The 25,432-nt window shown below is 37.1% G+C and overlaps 1 protein-coding gene across 3 annotated transcripts in view; it reads left to right on the forward strand.

The window, feature by feature from the left end:
* Nucleotides 1-18,827: 18,827 nt before the first annotated feature.
* Gabrg2 (gamma-aminobutyric acid type A receptor subunit gamma2) overlaps nucleotides 18,828-25,432 on the forward strand; it is a 98,167-nt gene continuing 91,562 nt past the window's right edge. Inside the window, exons 1-2 of one of the 3 annotated variants that reach the window (XM_045153496.1) lie at nucleotides 18,828-19,319; nucleotides 19,508-19,551. In XM_045153496.1, the coding sequence (XP_045009431.1) occupies nucleotides 19,511-19,551 (41 nt within the window). In that variant the 5' untranslated portion in view covers nucleotides 18,828-19,319; nucleotides 19,508-19,510. Of the gene's footprint in view, nucleotides 19,320-19,361; nucleotides 19,552-25,432 lie in introns of those variants that run through there. The other 2 variants (XM_004661043.2, XM_004661044.2) reach the window with 2 other exon arrangements.

A 25,432-nucleotide genomic window follows, 5' to 3' on the forward strand; every position in this document is an offset into this window, starting at 1 on the left:
TGTACTCAACCTTTGTTCCGAAAATATAAAAGGAAATCCTAGACTATATTTATGTTCTTTGTAGTCTAAACAAGTTTCAATGTACTTCATCCCATCTTGAACTGAAATTGTTCTTTTCTCCAGGGTTTCCACCCTCTCAATACTATCTTCCAATTGGTCACTCAGTAACCCTCACTGTTATTAGAATGACTGGTTATATGGCAATATAAGTGTACTGGTAACCCTTATGGTGTCGTACTAGTGACCCCAAAATGTGAGCATAGTGGTACTATTAATGAAAATAGATTCTTATCTCTCTCCATGCACACAAATTCAGTCTAAATGGATCAAAGATCTTAATATCAGACCTGAAACTCTGAAAGTGCTAGAAGAAAAAGTAAAGGAAACCCTTCAACATATTGGTCTTGGCAAAGACTTTCTGAATATAACCCCAAATGCTCAGACAATAAAACCACAGATTAATCACTGGGACCTAATGAAATTACAAGCCAATGTATGGCAAAAGACATTGTGAATAGAGCAAAGAGGCAACCTACAGAATGGGAGAAAATCTTTGCCAGCGAAACATCTGACAGAGGGTTAATATCCAGGATATATAAAGAACCCAAAAAACTAAATAATAAGAAATTAAACAACCCAATTAAAAAACAGGCTATGGAACTAAATAGAGAGTTCTCAAAGGAAAAAAATACAGATGGCATATAAACATTTAAAAATTTTTTCAACATCAGGAAAATGCAGATTCAAACTACATTGAGATTCTGTCTCACTCCTGTCAGATTGGCTACCATTATGAAAACAAATGATGATAAATACTGTCAAGGATGCAGAAAAAGAAGAACCCTTTTACACTGTTGGTGGGGGTGCAATGTGGTCCAGCCACTGTGGAAATCACTGGAGGTTCCTGAGACAGCTAAAAATAGAACTACCATATTGCCCAGTTTTAGCACTCCTACACATATATCCTAAGGTCTTTTTTCACTACCTTAGAAATACTTGCTCAACCATGTTTAGTACCACTCTATTCACAATAGCTAGAAAATGGAACCAGCCTAGATGTCCCTCAAGTGGTGAATGGATAATGAAGATGTGGCACATTTACACAATGGAGTTCTACTCAGCAGTAAAGATAAATGAAGTTATGAAATTTGCAGGAAAATTGATGGATCTGGAAAGGATTATACTAAGTGAGGTAACCCAGGTCCAGAAAGCTGAACATTTCATGTTCTCCCTCATATGTGGATCCTAGCTACAAATGATTGGACCTCTGTGTGATTAGGAAGAAAACTCAGTAGCAGAGGCCAGTAAGCTACAAAGGAGTTATAAAGGGAACAAAAAGGAAGGGAGGGGGGCTTAATAGAATGGTATTTTATATATGTAAGTAGAAGAAAAGATTAATGGGAGTGAAAAGGCCTAAATGAGGGTAGGGGAAGAGATTGAGTAAAGAAAAGATGGAGGGAGGGCTAATCAAAATCTAAGAGGATATTAATAAATCATATGGAAACCTACTTTTTTTGAACAATGGAACACACAGGAGCCATACGTTGTTGCTAGAAAATTTTCAGTGCCACAGATTGGATACCTTCCAGTGAGTTGTTGGCCAGGGAGGGCTCTGATGACACTACAACATTACAGACCATTGCAGAGTCCCTTGGTTTCCCACCAGGAATAGATGGTAAAACCCTATTGCCAAAAACTCTCCATACCATACTGGGGCTGATAGGTCTCTGACAAACCCTGCTGGAGCTGAGCTGAAAAATTCTTCCATGTAGACCAGTTGATAGAAAGGTAGAGAAAGATATGCTGCACGCAGTTCAATGGGAGAGACAGAAATCACCAGTGAAGATGCTCAACAGTGGACAGCCCACGCCTGATATTTGGCCTGCCAGGCCAAATGAGTCAACAGGTGCCATAGTGGCATATCTGTTATAGGGGAGACCAACTGTCCTGTAATTTGATTGGAGGACCACTCCATGGGAGGGAATACATCCCTGATACTGAAAACCTACAACAGGAGTAGTCATGAGTCCTAGGGGTGTAATGTCTGCTGGTCTCTGAATAATGTATATACTATGCTCATCAAACTGCCTAGTAAGCAATTCTGTTAATGTCCATACTCATATATTAATGCTGCTCTCACTTTTCAGCTGACAGTGACCTTGGGATGGCTCAGAAGGCATCACAGGGCTGAGAAGAAATGACAAATGAGTGTTCAGCACTGTAATATCTATATCACACCTTCCAAGGCTCATAGTCCATTGATGAAGAGGTGGTGGAGAGAATGTAAGGGCCAAAGGAAAGGTAGAACTCCTTACAACGTACTGCCCCCGACACAAAATGACCTAGATATCCATGACCTCACAGTTGCTGATGCTACATATGCAAGACCATCATACTAGGAGAAAAAGATAATGACATAAAAATAAAAGACAGACTGATTGAGAGGGGGAGGGTATATGATGGAGAGTGGAGTTTCAAAGAGGAAAGTGGGGGTAGTGAGGGAGGGAATTACCATGGAATAATGTTTACTATCATGGAAGTTGTTAATTATAAAAAAATAAAAAATAAATATTGCTCAAAGCTGAGAAGGATAACTTATGCCATTTGACTTGAGATGTTATACCTAGCAAAGAAGAGTGGCAAAGCTTCACATATGAAAAGGGTTTCAGTTATTTGTAGTAATGGAGATGGGTAATAAAGATAGATGTCTAACTAATGCTGGCTTTCTAAGACAAAAATCACATAAAACAAACAAATTAACAAACAAAAGGATGAAATATTGTCACACATATCAAAATTCAGATTTAAAAATATTTAATATCTCAAAATGCTTAGTGTTACATAGTGATGTAATTTGCATTATGATCATGTGAAGAAGATTGAAAGTATGGAAAATAAAATTTCACATTTTATATTCTTTACAACTCTTTTTTTTCCCAGAAAGTGTATCTAGAATATAAGAGTGATACAAACATATGAGGACATTTCTCAGAAGTAACATTGGCACAGAACTTTTAAAGTAGTGGCACATAAATATTTTACAGCCTTCCTCTTGCATCTAGTAAAAATTCAGCTCAACTCACTCGGATCTACCTCCTGCCCATGGGTGGTAATGTTTTGTATAGTCCAGTTGAAACATATTAGGACATTCATCACTACATCCAACAGCTGAATCCAATAGAGAATAATGAGACCAGAGAAGTGAAAACCCCCATCTAAATGCACATGTGTTATGAACAATTCCTCATGTCCCTATTGTAATTATTTCTAGTACTTTATAATACATTAAATTTCCTATGGACAAAATATGTATTATGTTGCTAATTTCATTACCCATACTTGTCTAATACAAAGAAATGTAAACCTCTATTCATAATCAGAATAAATTTATTTTCCCCATCATCTTTCCATAGTATTCAATATGGAAAGAGTAGACTAAGAACTAAAAATATAAAACAAAATAAAATGAACAATAATTCATGTCATTTGTTAATTATTTTTGGATAGAGATATACTAATGTGTCCTGGTAGGTATAGAATTTATAGAGTTTATGTTTTCCATGGGAAGAATTTATTCATATTATGTTGAAATATGCAGTTTTAATAAGTAAAATGGGACTAAAAATGTGAGTAAATGAATACTTGCAGGATTTTTGTTTGTTTGTTTAACTGGGCTAATGGGTTAAAATAGAACATACTGTCATATGATGTAATGCCTATTAAGTACTATAACAAATAGGTTGTTTTTTTTTTTTTTTTTGCAAATTGGTACCTTTCAAAAGTATATATAGAGAATTTCTGGCAAAGTATAGAGCCCTAAATTGTAATCGGCACACAGATTTTTTTTTCTTAGTCTTACAACTCTTATGAGAGACCAGAGAGTGAAGAGAGAGAAAGAGAGAGAGGAGAGAGAATAGGGGAACCAAAGCCTCAAACCACAATACATGTACTCCAGATGCATGCACCACCTGTGTACCTGAGTTTACTTGGATATGGGGGAATCAAACCTGGGTCCTTAGGCTTTTTAGGCAAGTGCCTTAAATGCTTAGCCATCTTTCCAGCCCAAACTTCCATTTCTTTCATGCATAGGAGCTGTATTCATATAAAATTAGAAGCAAAGGCTATTTCTTCACCTCAAAGCCTTCCTCTAGGTGCATCTACAAACATAATTTTCAGGGCAGAGGAGAGTGAACTCACTTTAATTGTCAGACAATATCCAGTATTATTTTTTTTTCCAATAATATAGAGTAGTGGTTAAAGACACAGCTTTTGATATCAGATTAGCAAGACAAGCTCCACTATTTACTACCTATGTTATTGCAACACAGTTTCAGTTAAGTTTCAGCTCTCTACCTGCATATGAAATTGACATGACATTACTCCCTGCTGGAGGCATTTTCCCAAAGACTGACTTCTGTGTATGGAACAGCTGACCTGTGATTACCACAAAGTTTTCATTATTTCTCCAAGGAAGACAATACCAATGGTCTATGGGATCACTCTTTGTATACTCTGTGAACCTATTATCTCTTCTCATCATAGCTGATTTAACAGGAACATATGCTTTGCACATACTGGTCCAATTTTCCTACTGTAGAAATTGGATTTTTGGGATATAAGTATTGTAGCAACAAAAAAAAAATTGAAAGAATAATGTTAAAGGCTGGACATAGAGAAAATTGTACAGCTTTCAAATGTAGATTTTTCACATTTCTTTACAAATGATGAATAAGTAAGTGCTTAGTATTTTGTGGTATGTAAGTTAACTTTAAAAGGTCCCTGTAGCTTGGAAAAGAAAAAAAAAATAACTGGTAAAAGAAAACAAATATTTAAATTTTCATATAAACATTCAAATTTCCCTTTTTAACTCAAATGGAAAAGTAAAAAACAAAACAAAACAAAACAAAAACCTTAAAGAAAATATTATTAAGGAGTAAGATATAAGAAAGGCTGCATATTGTGTCATGTATTTTTCACAATAGCAATTTCACATGAGAAAAAGAATGAGAAAAGAATGAATGACAAATTCCTATAGTACTATCTCACTGGTGGCTCAGACTTTAGTCGATGACTTTCTGGAGGATCAACACATTCACACGATGACATTCAACATCTGGCTTCCTATGGTGCTCATTCTATCCAACTAATCTCAAAAGCCTTACCTTATCTGGCATCAACTCAAAAGCCTCAAGTCCAAGTTCTCTTTTACATATCCCCTAAAGATATGGTGTGACATAGACGTAATTCATGCTAAAGCAGAAGAGCTCCCTAGCCATGAACCTCTGAAGCTAGGTAAGGTAGGTGCTTACCTGTGATTTTGTGATTCACATTCAAACCTCATACTTTTAAGTGATGCCTCATCCCTATTAACCAAAGACCACAGGATTGGCTGGTAGCTCAACTAACAAATGTGCTTGTACCCAGAACTATTGCAGAGCTTTGCATTGTTCAAAGCCCTATTCAAGATTAGTGCAGAGCATGCTGACACACTCAAATAAGGAAAATATTGTCTCTAAAATACACAGAGTCATGTTAGGTACACTTGGTTGCAGGAGAGTCTAGATGAAGTAGTTTATCCATAGTCTTCCAACATTTATTTGACATGCCTTTTGCCAGACCGCTTGCAATTTCACTAATATAAATGGTCCTTGGCTTTTTTTTTTTAAATTTATTTTATTAGTTATCTTTTCAGTAAATACAAGCAGTTTGGTACCATTATTTAGGCTCATCTGTGATCTACCCCTTCCCATTAGACCCTCCTTGTTAATGAAAATGGGTTGTGCATTGTGGCGTTAGCCCCCAGTTATTGGTATGATTGGCTTTTGATTCTCTTACATGTGGATGTTGTACTAATCAGACTAGTGTGGTTGAAATGTTTTGCTTATGAAATCCAATGAGTGTAATCTATGTCATGGACCAGCATGGTGTCCTAGAAGAGAAAGACCATGAAGACAACCCTGAACAAAATTAGGACATGAAGCTGGAGAGTTGATGTGCTATTGGAAACTTTATGTTAACAGCTTAAAATTGAATTGGCCTTGAGATATTCAGTAATTTAAAGCCAGTATTGATCTACAGGAGACAAGAGTCAAGGCACACATTATTTATGTTCAGGTGATTGATGCAGGACTGGAACTGGAAATCCTAATCCCCGAGTTACTATTTTTCTCTCACTCTCCCTTTCCATAATATTATGTAGCAGCCCAAAGACTTTAGAATGGTTACAGTTACCCCATTCCTTGCTTCTTATAAGTGGCCAGGTAGGAGTACTGCTCTCTCTCTCTCTCTCTCTCTCTCTCTCTCTCTCTCTCTCTCCCCCCTGTCTCTCTCTCTCTCTCTCTCTAAAATATGTTAATATGTTTAATTGTTTTTTTCAAGTTCTTTGAGTCCAATACTCCAAGTTAAATGGTAATAATTATTTGTACAGATGGATCTTAGTATTTGAAGTTAGGGGTAGGAATATTGTATTATTTCTTCATGACTAGAAATGTGTCTAACTTATATAAAACCTATTAAAATGAATTGAAGGAAGAATTCTGTTCAATTCCCAAAGTATTAAATCTCAAAAATAAAACAAAGTACAAAACTGCGATACAGTCTTGGGTTTAAGGATTTCAGTTTTCATGAAAAGAGGACTATGCATACTTGTGCATTAAATATATATTACAAACATTAAATTTTAATTGTGTTTAGTTTCTCACACCACAAAATGCATGCATATATATGTGCAAACCTCTCATAGATACATGCTATTTTTTAGTGTGAGATAATATCCCAAGTTCTTTTTTTTTTTTTTTTCTAATTTTTACTTATTTGAGGAGTGAGAGAGAGAGAGAAAGAGGCAGTGAGAGTAAGAGTGATATTTGGCATACCGGGGCCTCTACCACTGCAGACAAACTCCAGTTTTATGCATCACCTTATGAATATGACTTTACATGGGTACTGAGAAATCAAGCTCAGGTCCTTAGGCTTTGCAGGCAAGTGTCTTAAGTGATGAGTCATCTCTCCAGCCCCTGTAAATATATAATATATATTGCTCCTTAGAGGTTTTCCAGACTAAATTCTGTGACCACATATTAAGTATTTTTCTATGATTTTTGTTTATTTTTCTCCTATGCACACTTGGATAGCATATACAGAAACAGGAAGACTGACAAATGAACGAGATATACAAAGGAAATGTAACGCTACTTGCTATGGTATGATGTAGTTCTAGAAGAGGAGGAACAGTTTCTAAGTTATTAGGGGACCTGACATAGGTGCACAGGAAGCACAAGATCACAGCATGAAGACTGAGAACCAGCTGCTAACTTTTGACATATGCCCCTGTGTGATATTTGGCAAACGACTTTGCATTTTCAGATTTCATATGATTTCTTAGTAAGATTAAAAACATAGAATTAAATTGTTTGTCATTGATCCTGGTGTGGTGGGGCATGCCTTTAATCCCAGTACTTGGGAGGCAGAGGTAGGAGGATTTCCAGGTCAACTAGAGCTCAAGTGAGAGCATACATTGAAAAACCAAACAAAAAGATTGTTTTTTTTTCATTGAATCTATTCAGCAATTCACTATTTACAGTTTTATATTTTTAAGGTATTTATATAGTCATTAATATCCCTAAATTTTAGAGAAGTAGGTTCTGAATTTTGTAAAGTAAATCTTGTGAATGAGTAAAATCACCTTGAAAATACCATAATTGACAATGAAATTTTCTTTATTAAATAATAGAGCCAAATTAAGACAGGTAATACTGTCTGAAAGTGGGTGGGAACAATGAAAGACATGCTGGAAAAGGTACCACCTGCCTATATTCTTTCCTTCTTGACATCTCACTTTGTACTCTTTTGCTTTTCACCCATTAGATTAAAGTTACCATTTATTCTGTGTCTACGCATGTCACCATCTATTTCTCAAAAACCAAACCACATTTCATAGCAAATAAATGCTTTTGAAACATTCAAATAAAATATTGTGATGTTTATATAACAATGAGTCTGAATTCTATAGTATAAAATATGTACTTAACAGATCATATTGTATAAAGTATATGTAAGTACATCAGAATGATCCAACAGTGAATCCTCACCACTGTGACCAGGCTCACTAGAGCTTGACTGAGATTATCTTATTTTCCTCTTAATGAGGTAGTTACCAGTCTTATAATATGTTACAGATGGATAAAATAGACCTAAGGAAGCATTAAGTCATAAGCATTAATATATGATTTAGAAGTAATGAATTTTCAACTAATTCTGACAGCCACAGCTCTTTTAGTATGTCTGTATGTCACCCTTTTGCGTTTTATGTCTTCCAGTTCACCTGTAAACAATATATTACTTTATGAAAATTTCAGATTGCTTAATACTCCTTACATATTTCTCAATATATCACCACAATTTTCATGACGTTTAACATTCTCTTGGTGGAACATGATATGTTCCCCAGTTCTGACATTATCTTCCTGTTTCATGAGTAATAAATTATTTTTGGCTTCTTATTTAATCTGTGTCTTAGCATGACTTAAACTCATAGGTTTCTAAAATATAAAATAAAGCCTGCCAATTAGTATAACATTCTATTCAAGAATTTTTGTTTTGTTTTGTTTTTTCAAGGTATGGTCTCACTCTAGGTCAGACTGACCTGGAATTCACTATGTAGTCTCAGGGTGGCCTCAGACTCTTGGTTAACCTCTCATTTCTGCCTCTGGAGTACTGGGATTAAAGGAATGCACCACCATGCCTGGCTCAAGAATTTTTTAAGAAAACAAATCTAAATGCACTTACACATAAGTATGTGTTCATAAGTTAACTGTCCTTTGTTTTTTAAAAGGTCACTATAAGAAGTTACCTATGATACTGGAGTATATTTTTCCAAGCATTTTCTTTTTCTTTTTCCTTTTTTTTTTTTTTTTTTTTCTAGGTAGGGTCTCACTCTGGTCCAGGCTGACCTGGAATTAACTCTGTCATCTCAGGGTGGCCTTGAACTAATGGCAATCCTCCTACCTCTGCCTCCCGAGTGCTGGGATTAAAGGTTTGTGCCACCACGCCCGGCTTTCCAAGTATTTTCTATTCACTTGAGATAATAGCCAAAGGTTCTAAAGTAAAATGATAAATGGGAAACAGTTTCTTTTTAGGCAAGTGAAGATGACAAGGTTAGTATGGTATAAAGGAAAATGAAAAACAAAATGAAAGTATTTGTTTTATATTAGAAAGTGATTCTTGTCCCCCGCCCCTTTGTAAATGCTGCATACACAGCTCACAGATGCTACCACACTTTCCTCTAACAAAGATAAAACGTCACTGTTTACATTTCTGTATACTTCATGGGCATAAAGTACTTTTATATTGTAATCCAGTTTAATAGTTGTTTATCAGTTGGATAACTGCCTGGACCTTGTAGAGTATAAGAGGGACTATCACCCTGAAGAGGAGAGCAGGAGGATGGCATGTCACTAGCTCCATGACTGAAATTGAGTTCTTTTAGTAAAAACTTTACCCAAACACACTTGCTCCAATGACCGTCACTCCCCATACCTTGCAACAGCATGCACTGCTGTCTTAACTAGAGTAACACAAAAGTGCCAAGAAGTTAAATTGCAAAACTCTATAAACACATAAAATAGACAATCTTTTCTTTGGAGATGTTTTTAATAAACAGGAAGCATTAGCATTTTATGAGAATAACTTACCTTTTTAAAATTATGTTAACATTTTTATGTTTGGGCAAAGGAGGACCAGATATCATTGGATCTGTATTAATTAATAATCCTAATTATTAAATCATTAATGAATTGGGAAGGAAACAGTTTTGTTTAGTCTTTAAGCTTACCTTGGCTAGCTAATAATTAATTTAAAGTTTGAGGAATGTACCAAAGGTTTGAATCAATTTCATTCTATAAATACTACATTATCTGCCGGACGTGGTGGCACATGCCTTTAATCCCAACACTTGGGAGGCAAAGGTAGGAGGATCACCGTGAGTTCAAGGCTACCCTGAGATTCCTAGTGAATTCCAGGTCAATCTGGGCCAGAGTGAGACCCTACCTCGAAAAACCAAAAAAAAAAAAAAACTACATCAACAAACTCCAGTAATTTAAAAAGTTGTACTTTCTATTATGTGATGTATACATTCTCCAAAAACTATCCATGCAAATTGTTTAGAATTTCAATAAATAAATACTTCATTTTCATGTCCTTTTCTAGAAATGTATATGTAGAACCTTAATAACCAAGTGTAATGTGTCATTTCTAATGAATCTGGTTTGGATATGAGAATGAATAAACATCACATCCTACTCATATCTGTATTTCATGACACCTGGCACATGGGCTAACACCTTACTTGGTTGTTTATTTAATGAATGTGTGTATGAATGATAGACTGAGTTGAAATTATACTGGCCTCTTCAGCTTTGTAGAAAAAAAAGATTTGTAAAAAGGTTTTCTATTGGAAATGGTACTTGAGCACGTGGGATCAGCTTTATAAATCAGTGAAGTCCATAGCTAGTTTATTAATACTAATTGAAGGATTAATACCAAAGGAGCCTATTTGCCTAATATTACTCCTAATTTATTTTTAAAATGACTTAGGATTTTAATGTGATAGGAAATATTTCTTGGATTTAAGGTTTTCTTGTTGTGACTCATCTTCATTGTAGACTTTATTGGTTTTGAAATCACCTACCTGATTCATGTTTGTCTATGAGGGAGTTACTGGAGATGGTTAACTAGAGATGCAAGGCACACCCTGGATGTGTTTGGCAGCTGGAAGAGCTAGGATTCCCAGATGAATAAAGTGACATAAAGGAGGAAGACAAATGTGCACCATCATTCATCTCTTTCCTTTCCAACTCTAGATTCAGTGTAACTAGCCATCCCATGCTCCTAACACCAATATGGACTGTATGGAACTGTAGGCTTCAATTAACCTTTTCAGCTTTATATTGCATTTTGTCAATGTTTGATCACACTGATGAGAAAAGTAGGTAGTACAAAATTTGAGTCAAGAGTGCTGTTGTTGCTGTGACTAAGTGAACATGGAGTTTGGAGGCCTTGGAAACTGGTTCTCAGGCAAATGCAGATGAGTTTGGGACTGTGGGCTAGAGAAACCTCAGAGCTGTAAGTAGAGACTTAATGCCATTATGGTCAAAATTCCAAAATTATGACTCAAATGTGGAAAGAAGAACCTGATTCCTTATGTTCCAGAGGAAAATTAAGAGTCTATCAGTAATTGTACTAGAGTCCATACAGGCTGGAATATGCTAAGGTGTCTATTGCATTCTGATGCTGGGTTTGGCTGATTTCCAAAATATTTGTTGGAGGGAAGTTCATAAGACTGTGGTATTCAGGCTATGGCTTGAGTGCTGTTCACAACTACCATGTAGGTGTATAGTACAAATGAGTAGCATGTGCCACACATAAAAATGGAAAATGTGCAGCTTGGTGAGGAGTATGACTGCATTTAAATTTGTGGAAAGAAGACAAATCCATATAAGGTGCTATTAACTGGAAAGTTATAACAGAAATATAATATAATAACAGAAAAGGAACCTTGAGAGTCAAACCCTACCCACTGAAGTTTCTGGGTCTTAAAAATATGAAAATTAATTTGCTAAGACAGAGACTTCCATAAAAATGCTGCAGAAGGAGTCTCTTGCTCAAATCAACCACCCTGTGTTCTCCCACTTTCAGCTGCCAGGGTATACATGAAACAGTACAGCAGTGGTAGACAAAAACCAAGCCACACCTCACACTGACACCAGAATGTGGCAATGCAAATAGGCTGGTTCTATAGGTGTGAGTTACAGGGTCGTGGAGGCTTGCAGCACTTTCTCAGAATGCACAAGGAGGTCAGAAGCCATTATGGGAGATGTGATGATGAATAATATATCGCATGGAAAATGCCAGGATGCTGTACATGAAAGGACCATGGGCTATCTACTACTTTAACCACAGAGTGGAGCCAGCACAAAGACAGACTTCATTATGCTACATCCAACAGAACTTTAGGGAAGAGGCTACTCAAAACTTGAAGCCCTTCAGTGATGGGCACTTAGGAGCATCTGGAACTCTGGTCTGGTGCTCCCAGCATGGCTCAGGGAATTATGTGGAAGAGGGAGCGGAAAGATTGTTAGAGCCACAAGTTGAGACATTTTGTACAGAGACATTGCCTTTCCCCCATAATTGACCGTTGCCCCAATAATGAATGATTTTCAACACTCCCATGGGGTTGACCTGTATTCCCAATGAGGAAGACCTCCTCAGAAAAGGGGCAGGGATGAAGGAAAGGATGGTACCAACATGTGATGTTTACATACAAAATATGTCCATATCAAACTAAAAACAAATTGAAGCCCACAGGATGCCACCAAAGTTCCCATATGCCAGACTTGAAGTTATAGAATTTCATGATTTCCCCTGCAGGACTTGATCTTACAGTGGTCAGATCTTTCCATGCTATCCTCTGGTTCTTCCTCTTCTTGGAATGCTTACACTGTGCTGTTGTGCATTTGAAATACTTAAGATTCATTTTATTTTCTAGGAGATTACAGCTAAGAAATTGCTTTAGTCTTAGAAGACTTGGACTATAAAACAAGGTTAGAGTATTAAGAATTTGAGGACTCGTAACAGGTGATCTAAGTTATTTTTGCATTATGAGAAAGCCACAACACTTTTGAGGAACAGAAATGGAAAGTTATCATTCAGAAGTGGTGTGTTGTATTTCAAGTTGACAAAGGGTGGACTGGATAATTATAGTGATTCATCTTCATCATCAACTTGACTGGATCTAGGTTCATCTAGGAGATTGTGTGAGAGGGTTTCCAAAGAGATTTAAAGGAAGAGAGGAAAACCACCCTAAATGTGAGTGGCACCTGCATGGGTCAGGGTCCTTGACTGAATACAAAAGGGGAAAGGAAAGAGAAAAGCTGAGTACCGACATTCATGTCTTTCTTCTTTCCTGACATCAATGTGGCCAAGCACCTTACACTCTGACCACACTGTGTTCTCTGTCATGATAGACTGTAGTCCTCTAACTGTGAGCAACTGTACACCTTATTTATTTAAATTGGTTTTTGTCAGGAATCTTGTGAAATTTTCTAATAATTTAATTTTATATTTGTTACAATTTATGTACATCCATGTAATATTTTTGTCTTAATTATAAAATTTGACTCATGGAGAAATTCTTTGTGTGAAAATAATACCAGAAAACAAAGGAATATGAAGAACAGGATTTGGATATAAGATATCTAGTCATAAAGTTCTTTGTTATTGCGTATGTGACATGCTTGAATGTGTGCATACAGGCATATAAGCACGTGTGTGTGTGTGTGTGTGTGTGTGTGTGTGTGTGTGCAAGAGGTTGACATCAAGTGTCTTCTCAGTTAATGTTGGTCTCTTACTGAACCTAGAATTTGTCAGTTCAAGGAGACTAGCCAGCTAATAATTTCCAGGGAGTCTCTGTCCCTGTCTCTCTGTTGCTAGGATTTAAGATTACAGGCATAAGCCACCACAACTAGTTTTTTTTTTTTTTTTTTTTGTGTGTGTGTGTGTGTTCAGAAAATTTGAACTCAGTTTCTCATAATTGTGTGCTAAGTCTCTCTACATGTAATATATATACATATATATATATATATATATATATATATATATATATATATATATACAAAGAAACAAATAGTAGGAAACCATATTTGCACTGTAACAGAAAAACATAATTAAATATATGGGTTAGGTCATTGATTAAATGTATGAGTTGAGATCTGATCTGCAGAGTGACTAGGAGAATAAAAGCAGAACACTATGATGGGAGAGAACAGCATGTTTGAAGGTACAGGGCAAGGGAAATTGAATGTGTTGAAATGTGTTCTCTGAATTATGAAGTGTCAGTGTGGCTAGAGACAGGAAGCTGTTTTGAAAATGCCCTGAGTTGAAAGTAGGCATGTGAGTAGAATTTTATCCCACAGGACATGCTTATGTTAATAGTTCTCAGTTCTGTCTCATACTAGCACAAGTATACCCTATAATGTGTGCATACAGCCTGTGTACATGTGAACACATACATGGCCTTCTTTTTGCTTTTGCACTTTTTTTTTCTGTTAACATTGTATTCATAAACCATTACCTTAAATTTTTATTTTTTTCGAAGTATTCAATGTTACAAAATTTCATGTAAATGCTGCATTATTTTCATAATCCTAAATGTTTTTATACCTTTTCATTTTCATTTGAATCAAAAGATATATAGCTTTATTTGTGGTTACTCTTTGACCTGTGTTTTATTCAGAAATATACTCCTCTATTTTCAAATATTTTGGAATCTAAGCCAACTCTCCAGCCCCTACTTATGTCTTTTTAATATCATTCTAGTGTTTTCTTAATAATTACAATTTGCGTATTTCTTTTACTGAATTCTTTGATACTAAGACATGCAGGGAATATTTAATAAAATAGTTTTATTTAACTCCAACCATGTGATGTGTTATACAATTATGTCTCTCTTGTATTTTTCATGTATATGTTATAAACTCAAAAATACACTGCTATGGTTGTTTCATTAGAGTCAAATAAAAGTGAAAAATGAAAAAAAATGAAACAAGTCTCTTAGGATAAATCAACATAAAATCTGTGATGCTTTAGTTTGTCTTACATATCAGGTGTTTTCAGTGTACCACCTTATATATTTGTGCCTCCATCTAGTATAGCTTTCAGCATGCAGTCCTTAGCATCATTTTAGCAATAATATCAAGTATAAAATAATACAATGATATTATGTTGTTTATATGATAATGGGAGTCATACTTCATTCAATTTTGCAATACTTTTCAATCTTAATATATATTATCTACATATACACATATATCTTAATATTATTTATAATGAAAATTAACTTCATGTTTGCCAGATGTGTGTGTGTGTGTGTGTAGTTATTTTATATAAATGTATGTAATCACAAAGAGGAAGAATAAATATCTGGAAAGCATTTACAAAAGAAATCACTAACTGAGGTCTCTTACTAATATCAGACATACACAGTGTGAAAATCTCAGAAACATTATTAAACAACAATTTTGAGGTTTTGCCTTCAGGCCTTTCATTTAAAAATATTTTTTTATTGACAACTTCCATAATTGTAGAAAATATCCCATGGTAATTTCCTCCCTCCCCTCACTTTCCCTTTGAAACTCCACTGTCCATCATATCCCTTCCCCCTCTCAATTAGTCTCTCTTTTATTTTGATATCATCATCTTTGCCTCCTATTATGATGGTCTTGTGTAGCTAGTATCAGGCATTTTTGAGGTCATGGATATCCAGGCCATTTGGCGTCTGGAGGAGCACACATTGTAAGGAGTTCCACCCTTCCATTGGCTATCACATTCTTTCTGTCATATCTTCCACAATGGACCCTGAGCCTTGAAAGTTGTGATGAAGATATTTCAGTGCTGAACACTCCTTTATCACATTTCCCAGCACCATGGTGCCTTCTGAGTCATCCCCAGGTCACTGTCATCTGGCAAGAGAGGCTTCTTTAACCCAAAGTGAAAGTAGCATTAATATATGGATATGAACATTAAAAGAACTGCTTACTGGGAATTTTTTTAAATTTTTTATTTATTTATTTGAGAGCAACAGACACAGAGAGAAAGACAGATAGAGGGAGAGAGAGAGAGAATGGGCGCGCCAGGGCTTCCAGCCTCTGCAAATGAACTCCAGACGCGTGCGCCCCCTTGTGCATCTGGCTAACGTGGGACCTGGGGAACCGAGCCTTGAACCGGGGTCTTTAGGCTTCACAGGCAAGCGCTTAACCACTAAGCCATCTCTCCAGCCCACTTACTGGGAATTTTGATGAGCATAGTATATATTTTAGCCAGACACCAGCAGATGTTACACCCCTAGGGATCATGACTACCCCTGTCATAGGGTTTCAGTATAAGGGATGTTCTCCATTCCATGGAGCCAGGCTCCAGTCAAATTTCCCCCATAACAGACATGCCACTATTGTACACATTGGCTCATTTGGCCTGCCTGGCCAAATTTAAGGCTTGCAGTGTCACTGTTGAGTATATTCTCTGGTTATTTCTCTCTCTCCCATTGAACTGCATGCAGAATGACTTTTTCCAGCTTTCTATCAGCTGGTCTACATGGAGAAGGTTTTCAGCTCAGCTCCAGCAGTATTTCTCAGTGGCCTTGCAGCCCAAGCATGTGGAGTCTATTCCCAGTGGGAAACCCAGGACCTCAGCAAAGTCCTGTAAAGTTTTGGGGGGCATTAGGGAACTCCCTCGCCACCAACTGACTGGAGGGTATCCCAGCCCTGGTACTGAAAAATCTCTACTAACAAGCTATGACTACTGTGTGGCCCATTGTCCTAAAAGTGAGGTTTCCATATGACTTATTTATATCTTCTTAGATTTTGATTAGCCCTCCCTAAACCTTTCCTTTACTCAGTCTCTTCCCCTGACTTCAAATAGTCCTTTTCACCCCCCAAAATCTTTTCCTCTACTTACATATATACAATACCATCATATTAACTCTGCTCCTTTCCTTTCTATTCTGTTTATACCTATTTTATAGCAGGATTTTCACAGGTTTTTGACAATTTCGTACATATATAAAAAGTCAATTCAAAGATTAGTCAACAACAACAAAAAAGTAGATTCACTGAGGTATACTGAGTGAGACCTATTACTCATGAAAAGCACAATTAAAGTTCACTCGTACTCTAGAAGTAGTCAGTAACCTCTATGGATTGTCTTTATACATCTTAAAGCATTGATATTGAAATAGAGTATAATTTGTAGTGACGGTTATGACAACTAAAGGATTATCATATGAAATATTGTGAATATAGCATTCATCCTCCTGACTTTACTATGGGTGCCACTAATGAATTCAACTGAAAAACTTCATTTGGAAAACTGGAAATTTCCCATACAAGAGAAGACAGGTTCTTCACATACATGTCTGAATTCTAGTCTATAACAGAATTTTCAACACAGCAGACTGCATACCTGTATGGCATGGCCACTTTGGATATTTCCTAATTATTGTTTTTACTTCTTCTGGTTACTGTGACTGGCAAGACCGACCATTCAAGAGGCCACTTCAGAGTGCAGCATTCTAAATACCTTGATCCATAACCAGCCCATTCCATTTATTACTGATATTTCTCAGGCATTAAAGGATATGCATGTAGACTTTAGGCTACAAAACTATGGTCAGGTATATTTGCTAAAAATATAGCTACAAAACTATGGTCAGATATATTTGCTAAAAATATAGCTACAAAACTCAAGACACAAAAAAATAAAATAAATGTGTGGCTATAAGGAGCAGCAGAATACCTTTGTATGCAACAATGAGCAGGAGCATTTCCAAGAAAAGGGATGTCAATTAGTTCTGCCTCCTTTTTAGTCACTATGAAATATGTATATTGTCTATACCTGAATGTTGCTTTGTGTTTATTTCATTTAGTTTTTTTTTTTTTTTGCTTGTTTATCTATTTGTTTTGAGATAGAGTAATTTCATTAGTGGAGGATGACTTCAAACTTCTTAACTTACTACCTTCACCTCCAGAATGCTGTGACTATAGGTATGCACCACCATGCCCAGTTATGTTGTTTTAATCGGATTTAACCCAAATGGCATAGGATTTATTTGGTAAGGTAAATCTATGGAGCCAAGCAAGTTTCCTGGGATATCTGTAAGGCCCCTTTTGTGTTATGGTTAGAAGGAGTCTCCGGGACATAGGTCATTGGCAGCAGCTATCTGTAAGTGCTGATGCCTTTCGTTGGTGTATTTGGGAGTGAGTGATGGATCTGCGGCCTGATAAGTTTGGGTTCAGGTCTCATCTTCTGAAATCCACAGTCAAATCCTATTTGTTGGCAACATTTTTCTTGCAGTAAAGATTCAGTTTTAGAGATAACACACCGGCACTTTCCAGGTGCAGGTTGGGATTGGCCCTCATCACTCGTACCACTTCTTGAGCATCTTACATGTGCTTCTCTGGTTGTACAACAACTGCAATCCTGTCTTTTTGTTCCCCAGGTTGTGTATGGGGCATCCTGTGTAGTAAATGAACTACAGGAGGGTTCTTTGTTGTAGTGCTTCTAGTAACACTGTTGGCTAAATGGTAGTATGTTGATATTGTAACTCACCCACCCCAGGAGTTTACAGGAGTGTTATCAGAATATTAATGATAATGATGGAATAACAAAAACACTCACCAGAAGAAACAGAAATACCTCTGCACTGTGAGGTCTCCATCTTCCTTAGCCCACTCTCCATTTAAAAAAAAAGCAAACAACTATGTTGCAATCTATATTCCTTTCTCAAACAGTTACATCAATGAGGTTATGTTCATCAACAACCCAGTGGCCTCTATCTTTATTTTCACTGCAGATGTACAACAGGATGGAGAAGGGTGGGGGCAAGGGAGGAGGAATAGAATCTTGGGAAGTGCACGTGTTTTCCATGCCTTAGTCTTACCAATAATTTCTCCCTTCAAATTAAATTCCCCAAAGTTGTCTTCCCTACAGGATGGCTTACAGGCAAGGGACTCGGCCACTCCTCCTACCCTGTCTGCTGCCCCTCCCCCCACAGTGCAATTATGATTTCTGAGACTACAGGATTTTAAAGACAGAGATTCTTGGCAGATATGACAAAACAAACCTTCTGTTATGGGTGATACTGTTTCTGCCCATGCTAGAGTATCTCTTGTCACCGTGAACGCCAGTCCTGATATGTTTGTGTGTACTGAAAAGATCTAAAGAGCGCTGGCAGGACACCGCGCATGTGTAAAATCCTGCTGCGGGCACGCATCATTTCCACTTTGACCTCATCGTTAATCTGCGTGATAGTTAATCACGCAGCACCTCCAGTGATTTTTCTGCTTCCTTCAAACACACACACGCACGGGCACACGCACACTCGAACACACACACACACACACACCAAACCCACACATACTGAGAGCCCAGTCTCCCCTGAAAGAAAAAAAAAAAAAAGAAAGAAAGGAAAGGAAAGCAAGCGCGCAAATAAATAAACAAACCTAAGAGAATGGACCTTGGCTAGCTAGCGTGAGAGTAAGGGGCACGAGTGTGCCCGCCTTTCCCTTTCTCTTATTTGTCTCCATGGGCATCTCTCCCGGTACCCTCCCCCTGCCTCAATTATATTATTCCCCAAGACTTGCAAGCTGCTGCTTGAGCTGACGCTTTGATGGTATCTGCAAGCGTTTATACTGATCTTATTCCTGAATATTAATTCCCCAAGCTGGTAACATTACAGTCCCCCTGTCTGTGAGGGGACCTACAAGAGGCAGGTGTGTGTGTGTGGTTGAGGGGGGAGGGAGCCACCTTCAAATCATAAGTATAATAATAATACAAAGGGGAGGGATTCTTCTGCAACCCAGAGGCAAGAGGCGAGAGGGAAAAAAAAAAAAAAGCGATGAGTTCGCCAAATATATGGAGCACTGGAAGCTCAGCCGACTTGTCTCCTGTGTTTTCACAGAAAATGACGGTGTGGATTCTGCTTCTGCTGGCGCTCTACCCCGGGTAAGATGGGCCGTTTTAGCATCCTTTTGATCCGGGGAGGTGGGGGAGGGATAGAAATGTGGAAGTGGAGAGACCACCGGATTTAAAATAATCTTTCAGGATCTGGGTTTTATAATTTAGGGGGAGAGGGAATATATGGGACAGGGACGAGAGAGATGAAAGAGGAAGGACAGCTCCGTTTATTTATTCACTTATCTGTGCTGTATTTGTTCGTATGTTTTTGTTTGGAAGCGGCAAAGCCCACATAGATTGTGTGTTGTGGGACATTGCAATTGGATCTGCTGCAATCCGATATGGAGGTGGGCTATGCAGACACACGCCGCCGTAATCTGAGGCCATGTTGAAGGCATTTGGTGGGGGGCTAAGGTAGAAGATGGCAAACGAGGTCCTGGAGCACCCGAGAGATATCTGTGAGAGGGAAGACTTGGGGTGGGGGGCGCGGGGGCAGCTCTGTTTCTGCAAGCCATAGTCTCCCTTGGTCCTGCACCTGAGCAGTCCGCCAGGTTTTCTCTCCAGCCCCATTGACCTAGCAGTCGCGGTTCAGCACCAAGGACAGCGATCCTGCTAGGGACACGTAGCGAGATGCTTGTCAAATCTCCTACACTAATAACTCTGAGTCTACAAAGGATCTGACACGTAGTCAAGAAGGCCAATGGGCCAAGGCGCAGGGCTGGATACCGGACACCCTGCATTCACTATTTCTACGCCCTCTTTGAAATGAACCCAGACTATTGGCCCATTGTGGGAAATAATAATTCAATGTTTAAGAGAATATACGCCTGGAAAAAGCTGGCCTTGCTGCACTGTTGAGAGGCATTCTGAGCAAAGTGAATGCAATGCCCAATTTCTGAAGTATGCTTTCATGCTGCGCTGAGTTAAAACTGGAGGGAGGGGGAGGTGGAGTCCTAGAACTCCTGAGCATGTGTGTTCTCTGAAGTGCTTTGAATCTAGACCTTTTGGAACTTTCTTGAACCAGAAGCATGAGGGGGAAATGCCCCACACAGTAGAGCACACCGTGAGGATGGTTCTCACCATGTCACAGCTCCCAAACCAAAGGCAGATGAGGGCCCACCGTTTCCATCTCCTGTTTTCCTGTCTTGTCATTTACCCTCCACCACCACCCCCAGTCTCAAACAAAACAAAACACGGTGAGAGAAATGCAACACAATAACTAATGAAACACAATAAGCTGGGAGGGATGGACTAAGGACTTTACTGTTGTGTTGAAGATGTCCAGTTAGTTAATCTGATTTTCCTTTAGGATGGGATATTATATTTCTGAAACAGGTAAAGCAAGGATGAAAGGGCCCACTTGGTACTTAGCTAAAACTGCGTGCTTAGCTCTTCTTCCACTTTTCACGCCTCCTTTCTTTACTGTGAAAATTGAATGGACCATCATTAGAAGTGTAAGGTGGAGTTTTCTCCCAAGAAGAGATTTTTATGTACTTGAAATAGTACTACCTGTACTACAGTCTGAAGACTCATGAAAAATAATCTTTCTATTCAAAATGCATGCACATATTCTAGTAATGTTTTTATGAAAGTTCTTAAATTTTGTTTCAGATCTTAAAGCACTAATAAAGAGAAATAATATCTCCTGTTTCTCTAGGAACAATGAAACCTGTGGATTGAAATCTAGATAAGATATGATAAGATAAGATTCCTTTGTATTCACATTTATTTGAATAAATAGTAATAATGAAGTACGTGGGAAAATTTCTTCTCTAAAGGTTTTATTTAACCCAAAAATGTTTTTAATAATCTTACAATGACATAGTATTTAAGATGCCTCCTACTTGTAATAGCACCCTCTCTTTCTTCCAAAAATTATATGAAGTGAAACTTGATAACATATGTTATTATTTTTCAGCTTTTATACGAATAACCTAGATGTGATTTAAAATAGTTCTAAAAAGTGGTAGTTATATGTCATGAAAACTCTTCAATAGGAATTTTCCCCCCATTCTCTCAATAATGACAGAGAATGGAGCCACAACAGTTTGGTGCACAAATTATAATCAGAGTATCAGACTGCTGCAATTCCATCAAAAAGATATTTGAATGGCTGATAAGGATGAAGGGAAACAGAAGATTTGATCTCCACAGCTGGCTCAGTGTGGAGGCAGGGAAGACAGTAAGTCACTGGCAAAAAGAAACTGGGATCTTAAGAGTCTTTTGTCATCAACACTAGTAGTAGTAGTAGCAGTAGAACCCAACAGAGTATTGAAGAATAATACAAAAAACATTTAGTTGATATTTTCTTTACAGTATTTTAAGTGTTATACTTGCTCTCCTTATGAAGTGACTAAACTCAGGAAAGTATGTCTATATAAAGGGTAAATAAACAGGAAGTAAAAGAATTAGTCTGAGTGTCTTTAATGCTAAGATCTCCCTCTTTAGATTGAAGTAACTAATTTCATAAAATCCAAATTTGCTCAACTGTCCTGTATCCTGTTTATAGTGCTCTTCTCAGAACTTGCTGAAATTGAGATTTCTTAAGCATATACTGTGTGATTTTTGAATAGTCAAGCCTGGAAAATTAAAATATATATATATATATATATATATATGAATATTCATTTGTAGCAAGCCCTTAAGACTTCACTTTGACAAAAAAGTCTCTGCCAGTTTGCAAAAAAAAATCATTTTAGTGTTTAATATATTTTCATTTCTCCAGGTGTTCAACTGGACAAAATGAACCAATTTCATACCCCAAACCTTTTTTAAACTTTTGAATTATGCCTTATAGATAGGAAAACTATGAATAATAATAATATTAATAAATCTCTACCATATATGAAAAGATATTGATTGAAAAATAAGTTTATACATATGTAATGTGTATATAAGCATATTCACAATCTCTACCTATCCCACATGTATTTATTGATGGATATGTTTTAAGGAAAATATCCCTGTTTTGAATCAAGGTCTCACTGTAGCTTAGTGTGACCTGACAATCAATCTGTAACCAACCAGTCAGCCTCCAACTCCAGGCCATTCTCCTACCTCAGCTTCATCAGTGCCAGGATTAAAGTGGGATCCTCCACGCAAAACCCAAATTCCAAACTTTTACAAAGTGTTTCAATGTAACTTCATTCAAATTCAGAATGCAAGGAGGGAAAATTGTAAGACACAACAAAAGTTATTGATTGAAGGAGGAATTAATGATACAAAGAAAAAAGTTTTTTTTCTGTTAACCTATTTTATACTCTATCTAGAATAATAGAGAATTTTTTTTCTAAACATAGATTGAGCAAGGATTAACTGTATTTAATTATTGATAACCAGTCTAAATCTTACTTTGAAATACAAACGTGAAATTTAAAGGAAAGTCTAGTGGCTAGAGAAGTAGCACAGAGGTTAAAGGCACTTGCTTGCAAAGCCTGATGGCCTAGGTTCAATTCCCAAATACACATGTAAAGCCAGATGCACAATTATCTGTAGTAAATTTGCACTCACCAGAAGGCCCTGGCATGCCCATACACACTCTCTCTCTCTCTCTCTCTCTCTCTCTCTCTCTCTCTCTTTCTCTCTCTCCTCTCTCTTTTCTGCCTCATCCCTCTGTGTCTCAAATACATTGTATACATAAAAGTTTAATTAAAGAATTGTAAGTGTTTTCTGTCCTTCACTATTTTGGAAAAAAATGTGTTGAGTCACATTTTAAGAGCTTCTAAAGTTACTTTCTTTAATCCTAGTTATATTTCATACAGATTTTAACTTTTAAAGACATGAAATTTGTAGAAAAATGGATGGATCTGGAAAGGATTATACTAAGTGAGGTAACCCAGGCCCAGAAAGCCAAGCGCCACATGTTCTGCCTCATATGTGGATCCTAGCTACAGATGATTGGGCTTCTGTGTGAGAAGGAAAAAACTCAGTAGCAGAGGACAGTAAGTTAAAAAGGAGATATAGGGCTGGAGAGATGGCTTAGAGGTTAAGCGCTTGCCAGTGAAGCCTAAGGACCCCGGTTCGAGGCTCGGTTCCCCAGGTCCCACGTTAGCCAGATGCACAAGGGGGCGTACGCGTCTGGAGTTCGTTTGCAGAGGCTGGAAGCCCTGGCGCGCCCATTCTCTCTCTCTCCCTCTATCTGTCTTTCTGTCTGTGTCTGTCGCTCTCAAATAAATAAATAAAAAATTTTAAAAAAATAAAAAAAAGGAGATATAAAGGGAAGAGAAAGGAAGGGAGGAGGGTACTTAATAGGTTGGTATTGTATATATGTAAATAGAATGATTCAGATGGGGAGGGGATATGATGGAGAATGGAATTTCAAAGGAGAGAGGGGGGGGAGAGGAAGGGGATTGCCATGGGATATTTTTTATAATCATGGAAAATGTTAATAAAAATTGAGAAAAAAATGAATAAATAAAAAAAGATACTGCTATTGTTGATAATGATGATACTTGTAACACAGAGGAATTGTCTTTGTGGTTAACCCAACTTCTTTATAAAGTAAATCTTTGCAGGTAACCCTGTCACTCACTCTTCAAATGACTATCTAAAAAACTTTTTTCCCCAACATATACATTTGTTTTACATGTAAGCATAAAAATCCAGTTACTCTACCCAATATGTTTCTTCCTAAAATAAACAAACAAACAAACAAACAAACAAAAGGTCGATTTATCACTTGGAATTTTCCAGAAGTCTTTTCCTCATCACCAAATGATCAAATTACCTGGCTATCAAGAAGAGGTTTTTTTTTTTAATTTTTTTTGTATATTTTTATTTATTTATTTGAGAGCGACAGACACAGACAGAAAGACAGATAGAGGGAGAGAGAGAGAATGGGCATGCCAGGGCTTCCAGCCACTGCAAACGAATTCCAGACGCGTGCGCCCCCTTGTGCATCTGGCTAACCTGGGACCTGGGGAACTGAGCCTCGAACCGGGGTCCTTAGGCTTCACAGGCAAGCGCTTAACCACTAAGCCATCTCTCCAGCCCAAGAAGAGGTTTTTAAAATGAGGATTAAGCTTAAATTTTTGCATACTTATTATAAACAACTTAAACTACAATTAAAGTATGTATACTACCCCCAACTAAAATTTGGCATTTAATTTAAATAGTCATCAGCATAAGTGTCTCTTAGATTCATTGTACACTGAGATAAAATACTTAAAATGTTGACAAAACAATTATATGAAAAGTCTGATGTGTGTGTTACAAAATCTTTCTTAACATTTTATTTTTATTTGTTTATCTGAGAAAGAAACAGGTAGATCGAGGATAGATAGATTAGCTAGCTTGACAGATTAGATAGATAGATAGATAGATAGATAGATAGATAGATAGATAGATAGATAGATAGATAGATAGATGATAGAGACAGAGTTGGGGGAGAGAATAGGCACACTAGGCCTCCAGTCACTGCAAAGGAACTACAGATGCAGGCACCACTTTGTGCATCTGGCTTTACATGGCTACTGGAGAATTCAGTCTGGGTCCCTAGGCTTCATATGCAAGCACCTTAACTGCTAAGTCATCTCTCCAGTCCATAAACCATTTCTTTTTTTTTTTTCATAATCAGGTTATCCAATCAAGTTGGAAAGAAGTCAATAAAGACTTTTGAACCTCATCATTCTTTTTTCACATTGTTCGATTAGAGCCATGGTTCTGTCTCTGTTACAATATTCCAGCCTATTGAACATAGACTTATAAGAATTCAAGTACGGTGTAAATATTTTATAGAAAGTCTGGTCAAACTTCTACAAAAGTGAATTTATTAGTAAATGATCTAAAATAAAAGTATATACATATATATGTATATATATAATATAATATATATAAGTATATATATATATATATCATACATGTACACCTTTATATACACATATGTATGTTTACTTATCATTATGCAGGCTTATCCATCTATATCAATCAA

The sequence above is a fragment of the Jaculus jaculus genome, chromosome 6, assembly GCF_020740685.1.
Source record: "Jaculus jaculus isolate mJacJac1 chromosome 6, mJacJac1.mat.Y.cur, whole genome shotgun sequence".
Lineage (NCBI taxonomy): Eukaryota > Metazoa > Chordata > Mammalia > Rodentia > Dipodidae > Jaculus > Jaculus jaculus.